Raw genomic sequence first — 7,823 nt, forward strand, 5'->3', positions numbered from 1 at the left:
AAATTTACCAAACAATAAAAAATATTTTACATAAATTCATTCAAACACAAAAAAAATACATTATTTTCTAAAAATCAAATTTTAAAAAATATTTTACCGACAAATAAACCGAGTATTAATTTGTTGACAAATAGAAAACCACACATAAATAGCAAAATATCTAACTCAAATTCACAAACTGAATTAAAAAAAATAATGTACCAAATCAGCAGCAGCCAAAATAGGGAAGCACCAATTTCGGTATAAAGTGAATTTTCATAGGTTTTAAATGGTAACATATTAAATGCTATTGCCACATATAAAAATCTCTTAGTCTTTACCTACTGCATGCGCTCTTCGTGTCTTCCCCAAACCCACCATCTCTTCTCTCTTTCCCTCTGTCTCTGTCTCTGTCTCAAGCCTAACAAAACTCCTCTCTTTTAAACCTTTCTTTTCTTTTTTAAAATCCCTGTATAAAAAAATGGGGAGCAAGAGAGATTCAAATTCTGCAGTGAAAAAGGTGTTTGAATGGATAAGGAAGCAATCGAAGAAGATGAAGATCTTACTTGCAGTCATGGCGATGCTGTTTTCTTTAGTGGCATTGAAGCTTACGGCGAAATATCACAATCACTTTTTTATTGCCTCTGAGTCCATCCATGCCGCTGGGATTCTGGTTTTGATTTACAAGCTTACTACCAAGAAGACATGTTCTGGTAATACATACATTCATTCATTATATATATAAATGATATGATTTTCAATATATAATGACTAGATCAGTTTGTGTTTTAATTCTTAAGGGCTTTCGCTCAAGTCTCAAGAGCTCACAGCAATATATTTAGCAGTGAGAGTAGTGTGCAGCTTCAATTTGGAATGTGACATTCATACATTGCTAGATTTCGCCACCTTCCTTTTTACTGCATGGGTTATATTTATGATTCGATTCAAGTTGAAGTCCACCTATATCAAGGAGCTTGATAACTTTCCCATCTATTATATGGTAAATGCAATAATATATGTATATATATATGTAACCCATTAATACATACACTGTGTTATACATAAGATATGTATATGTAATTTTCAGGTGGTGCCTTGTGCTATACTTGCTATGTTAATCAACCCACGTACTGCACATATATACTTCAGTCATGTTCTTTGGGCCTTTTGTGTTTATTTGGAAGCAGTTTCAGTGATGCCACAGCTTCGTATGATGCAGAATGCAAAGGTTTCACTTTTGAGTTTTGACAGTCTATATATATATATATCTGAGATAATTATTTTACTGATGTTTTATTTAATTTTTCAGATGATTGAACCATTTACAGCCCATTATGTGTTTGCACTTGGTATGGCCAGATTCCTAGCCTGCGCTCATTGGATTATCCAGGTTCATTTTTTACTCCCTTCATAATCTATGCTGCATCTGTATATATAATAGATAAATTTAACAAACGGATTATCCAATTTACCTAAGTGTTTTGCTTCGTCTAAATGTGTATATAAAAATAAAATATGGCACACTGTTTATGTGTGTGAAAAAATATATTTAAAAAGTAAACAAGATATTGATTTACATCATCTGGGTCAATAGGACCCGCTGGATCAAGAAACGATTAGGATACTGGTCTACAAGGAGTTAGATCTGTTGACCTACGAATTAGATTAAAAAATTGTTTGAATTAGTTTTCTCTTTATTTTTAATAATATATTCGATTTAATCAGACAAATTGATTGGACTTAAAATTGATGGCTTAACCAATTCGACCACTGGTATAACTCTGTTGAAATGGTAAAATTGAGACTTTGGAATCCATAATGTCTCATTATGTTCGGGTAAATTTTTTTTATAGATTATATATATACTTCTATATTATCTATACTATTATTTAAGTGTATAATTGTGTTGGTATTACGAGTCGACTCTAACTTCGTCAATAAAATTATTAAAATAACTTTACATAATTTAATTAAGTTATATAATTATGATGGTATTTTTGTCTTTTCTTTATTTAAAAAAAATAAAAAAGAAAGCTGCAAATGTTAAGATTCAAATGTTAGGAATGAGCGTTTGATCGAATCGAGTTAAAAAATTTTAAATTAATTAAGTTGACGAGTCTCATTCTATCATCCTAACTTTATTTGATTTTTTTTGGAATCAAGTCGAGTGAAATGAAATTCGAGTAAAATTATTTGAGTTAAATTAAAAAATTAAACCATATAACTAATTCTATTTTAGAGTATATAAATTTGAAACTATCTATATTTAAAAAAAATTCAAAGCAAAATAAGAGAAAAAAAATAAGACATTTTAATATAATAAACTTGTATCGTTAATTTACTTATTTAAGTCTCTGAAATTATTATTTTAGATTTTTTGAACTTTTTTATATATTCTTTAGAATTTTTATTTTTTAATTTTTATATATTTTTAAAAATATATACATTTTGGAATTTTTATAAATATTTGGATTTGTAAAAATTATTTTGATTATTTTTAATTTTTTAAAATTTTGTTGAGAGAGACCAATTTTTTCATTTTTCACAATTGAGTAGTATTTACACCAATCTATTATTTGAGTTTCTCGAATTATTTGAGTTATTTGAATTGTAAAGTTCAACTCAACTTGAACTCAAAACTCGAATTTCTTATTCAAGTTGACTAAAAAAAAACTCAATTCGGTTAACTCGAAATTCAAATTTTTTTATTTTTTGATTTTTGCGAGTTAAATCAAGTTTTGCTCACCCGTAATTCAAACCCATACTTCCAACAACTATAAAATCATTTCTTTACTTTTTTTTACCAAAACTTTATTTTGATATTTTTATACATGTCAATTTTATTACACAAATTGTTTCACTACATTGTTTTGTATATATTGGTAATGTCCTTGATTAAGTTGGTGTCACTTCCTTGGACTCACAATTTAAACTAATTTTTTTATTTTAATTTTGTATGTTATTATTATTTTCAAACTTTATGTTTCATTATTTATTATATATTTATTATGATTTCATTATATGTTATTTTTAAACACACACCTCTTATCTAAATACCTAGTTTTCACATGCATACACATATGATAAAATTTATAGTATTATATTGAAGTCCCTAATTGAATTTGTATCACGAATCAAATCGAAGATCATAATTTAACTTGAAAAATAATTAAAAATCCAAAATTTTTAAAAACATGCTCTCTTTTTTCTTCATGTTTTTATATAAATTAAAAGAATTAAATTGTTAATAATGATTAAAATTATTGTTAACTGTTGCTATATTATATTGTAAGAAAGGTGTATGAGACAGGAGGGAGGTATCTGTTCTTGGTGGGATATGGTTACCTTTGGTTTCCCATGGCTATACTTGCAGAAATTGTTCAAACATTCATCTTGGTTGACTTCTGTTACTATTATATTAAGAGGTATCCCATTTTTCTCCCTCTCCCTCTTACTCAAACTTATGATTTTAGATCTTCATTCATTCTCTCTCTCTCTGTATGTATGTATGTATTGATTTTTTTTTATTTTTCTTTTGCAGTTTCATGCAGGGCCAACTGATAATTAGAATGCCAGTTTAGATGTATTGAAATTATGTTAGACAAAGACAATCTGATTAGATACATAGTTTCAGTTCATCTGTTTTAAAGTTTACAGCCAATAACGTACTTCTGTAGTTCAAATTTTCTGGTATTCTATGGAAGTGATTTTGATGATAGTTTATATATATACTGAGACACAGTATTGTTGGTTGCTGAAATGAAATAAATCAATATAAAAAAAAAAAAAGCTTAACATCATTTAGCTACATAATTATATCTATTTTCTTATTTTTATACTTATTCTTTTTATCTCAATTATCATTTTCATTCTAGATTATCCTAAAATAAAAAAAATTACCAATAAAATTATTAGGGGCTAATAATTTTTGAGTAAATGGGACAGAAACGATAATTTAAGTATCAAAATAATTTATTTGCAACATAAGAACCATCAATCACTCGTCATTGTTAATCCCCTGATCCCCTTTGTTTGTTCTCATATTCCCTCTCGAAAAAAAAGTGTCATCCAGATTAGACTCACTGATTTACTATCTCCTAGTACACCGAGACTCAATTTTAAAATTCCAAATTTTAGAAACTGGGTTATTTCTGAAAAGCTTCAGCTAGGCAGACAATGTTATTGTAAACTTGTTCGTTAATTAAAGCTTTGGGGGTGAGTTTGTGGGGATTTGAAAGCGTGATGCTGTATGGTGCGGTGGTATGGGACCCTTTGCTTATTTTAGCCAAAATTGTTTACCTCAAGTGTTTATACTACCTTACACTTCTATGGTGTGAGGGTGGCAGAGTGAGGAGTGATAAAGATGGAAGTAGGGATGGACAGTGATGAGGATTAGTGATTTTTATGGTAGGTGTTGGATCGGCCAGACAAGTAGTTTTTGCTGTTAGGAATAGAAAGCTTGCAAAAGAAAACACGAACTCCACTTATACCTCTTTGAAATTTTAGTGCCCTGATTCCTATGTTGCGGGGTAAGACACCACCTGTCCTGATCTAGAATTGCCGCCACAGACGACTGAGCTTCCTCAACCCAAAAGCTACTGCCTCCTTGTCCAAAACTTTCTTTAGCTAGAGTGTGCGCAACTTTTATTCCCCTATATCGGAATGAATTCAAATCGACTACTTTCAAAATGACCTAATAAATGCTTTATATCCTATATATAGGCACTAACCTTCGATTCATCCAACTTCATCTTCCCAAGCTTTGAAATGGTGGATTGGGAATCACCTTCAACAACCACATGTTGAAAAACCATGTCACTGGGGAAAAGTACAGCTTCAAGGCAGGCAAGTCCCTTTGTAGCAAAAGAGGCTGGAATGTTCCTACTCATATGAGACCAAGCCCTAAGTACATATTTGTCATTGTTTCGCACTAGAATGCTAGAACCCGACATTCTATTGCCCAAATCAAATCCACCAACAACGTTCACCTTAACATAGGGACATAAGGGAGGGCACCAACGCACCCCCTTTTCTTAACACCATCATAGTTTAAGCACTGACCCAATGCAAATTACTAATCCGAGGTCACTAGATCGTATAGGGACCATCACCAAGAAGCCATTTATTAAAAAAATAATGCTCTAAAAATTACATTTATATAAATGAAAGATGAATATTTATATATGGAATTGAAAGTTTTTTTCGAATTAATATAAAATTAAATTAGGAAAATTATTAAAAAAAGTTGAAAACAATTAATCCCAAAATTACGTTTATTTACTTATATATGTGTGTAAAAAAAGAAAAAATAATAATTTAAAAAATATCATGCTTATTTAATGTTTTTCTTACTATTATGAAGTTAATAATTATTTAATATACATATTTTAATTATTAAATATAATAAATTCGTGCATTGCATGAGAATGAGAATATTGTAATATATAATATAGATGATACTAGTTTGTATTATCGTGCAATGTACTACTTATGCCAATCAAAAAGTTATGAACTAAATTTAAACTACAATGTTCATTCGGGATTCAAGTTGACCATTACAAAATTGACTTCAAACTCTAGGTACATGTCATATATCAAAATAAAAAGGGACTATACAAGCATTGCTGAGTCAAGGCCTACATATTGGATGCTGAATCACTTCTCGAGATTTCGAGATTCACCTATACCTACACACAAAATAAATAAATCATATACTGAATAATAAAGGTGAATAGTATTTTAATGATTCAAGTCAACAGTATAATCTAAATAGCTTGACATAAGTTTCATTCAACATGCTAATAACTAATAACATCATCAATTCATAAATCATGACTCATATACTATGATCCATGCCAAAATATCCATTAAATGCCACTTATGCATATACATTCAAAGTCTAATCCGTATATAAACTTTATGCACTAATTCACTTGACAATTTCTTATAACATATCATGTCATACTATCTAACATCAAAGCACATTTAATTTCATTTATCAAATTTGTGTTTATAATCTCTATTAACTGGATTCGGACTCAGGATGGATCCAAGAATTTGTAATACCCTCTACCCGTATTCGCTGCCGGAATAGGTTACGAGGCATTACCGGAGTTTACGAATTATTATTATTATTTACTCAATATAGCACCTTTATAGATATCTAACCTTCCCTGCAATTTTAAACCGAGACCAATCCACATCAACCAATCTAATTCAACATATTTTCAAGATAGATTCATGCATTTTTATAAGATAACCTCATCACATACCAAAACCAAGATTTGTTAGCCATACCAATGGCTGACCTTACATTCATTTCACATTAACATTTACTTTATTAGCTTACACATGCCATTGATTTCCAAAATAAAGTTTCTTGATATACCGAATTCTTGAAGTTGATAGTGTGATATGTCTCCGATCAAATCCGACCTCCGAGCTCTTAACACTACAAAACAGGAAAAAAGGAAATAGGGTAAGCACTTTATGCTTAGCAAGCTCATGTAACTAGAATTATACTTACCTAATATTTTCAATACAATGCAATAAACATTCAAATATCCATTCACTGCATTATTACCCTAACATGCACAAACTTAACATTCAAGTTAGTCCAATAATTTCCATGTATCAATAATATATACCATGATTGATTAGCTCATCGATACCATGATTTTCATTCCCTTGTTATTTTTCCATATTTATCCCGTTGATCGAAATTTCAATCGATTTTCAGGGGTACACTTTTAGTGTACATTTTCGGGTCCGTTAATTCATATTCATGTGCGCGCATTTCCATTTCAGAGAGCACACTCCCGCGAACCTCATCCTTACAACGGGATTACTAGTCCAGGCTAAATCCCCTGTAATATAAACTCATAGAGTATTTCGGGATTACCAGTTCAGGCTAAATCCCCTACAACGACAATTACTCTAATGAGCTTGGATCTAAATTATCAGTCCAGGCTAAATTCAGACCCTAATTTGGATTACCTGTCCGGGCTAAATCCATTTTACACATATTCTTCGGGAGGGTTATATCAAGATAGGATCACCCGTTCGGGCTAGATCCTTTTTACCGTCAATTCATTTTCAGAGATCCATCTAATTTTCCTTTCATTCAACCGGGATTTCTTCCCCTTTTTATCAAATGTATCAATGTTTCATCAATTTTCATACAATAAACATTCAAATCCTATTCACATCAATAACATACATTTCAAGCATTTAAGAATATAATTCAAGTTACATGAACTTACCTCGATACTTGTTCGTATACAAAAATCTACTAATCCCGAACTTTTTCTTTCCTTGATCTAGCTTTGTATTTGAATCTTCTGGATCTAAATAAATAAATTTAATTATCAACTTAATACATTTCATGTTCATATGCAACATTCTCTATAATTCCCCTATTATTTATAGTTCATTCAAAGTTGTCTACTTGAGTCATAGGCACTAAATTATTTTTATCTTGAGCTACAGAACTCCAAATAAGGATCCGATAATGTTTCCTGAAACTAGACTCACATATCTTCTTACCATTAAATTTTCAGAATTTTTTGGTTTAGCCAATAAATACATTTTATTCTTTAAAGTCAACCTTGTTCTGCTATCTGACAGTTCTGACCCTTCTTCACTAAAAATTAATTATCTCTTCATACAGGATTCAGATGATGTTCCAGTTTGTTTCCCTTGAAAATAGACTCATTCAGGATTCTAAAAGTATAAATTTGAGCCCCTAATTATTTTTCTTAAATTTTTTATGGTTTTTCAAATTCAGAACAGTGGAACCCGAATTCATTATGACCTTGTCTCACAAAACTTATTATATCTCATGA

The 7,823-nt window shown here is 30.2% G+C and overlaps 1 protein-coding gene across 1 annotated transcript; it reads left to right on the forward strand.

Moving 5' to 3' along the window:
• Window positions 1-347: 347 nt before the first annotated feature.
• Window positions 348-3,706, forward strand: LOC107954959 (ER lumen protein-retaining receptor erd-2.2). Its single transcript, XM_016890651.2, has 6 exons — window positions 348-692; window positions 780-979; window positions 1,067-1,207; window positions 1,289-1,369; window positions 3,277-3,404; window positions 3,521-3,706. The coding sequence occupies exons 1-6, from the start codon at window positions 461-463 to the stop codon at window positions 3,558-3,560; spliced, it is 822 nt and encodes a 273-aa protein (XP_016746140.2). The 5' UTR covers window positions 348-460; the 3' UTR covers window positions 3,561-3,706.
• The last annotated feature ends 4,117 nt before the right edge of the window (window positions 3,707-7,823 follow it).

Source organism: Gossypium hirsutum, chromosome A07 (assembly GCF_007990345.1).
Source record: "Gossypium hirsutum isolate 1008001.06 chromosome A07, Gossypium_hirsutum_v2.1, whole genome shotgun sequence".
Lineage (NCBI taxonomy): Eukaryota > Viridiplantae > Streptophyta > Magnoliopsida > Malvales > Malvaceae > Gossypium > Gossypium hirsutum.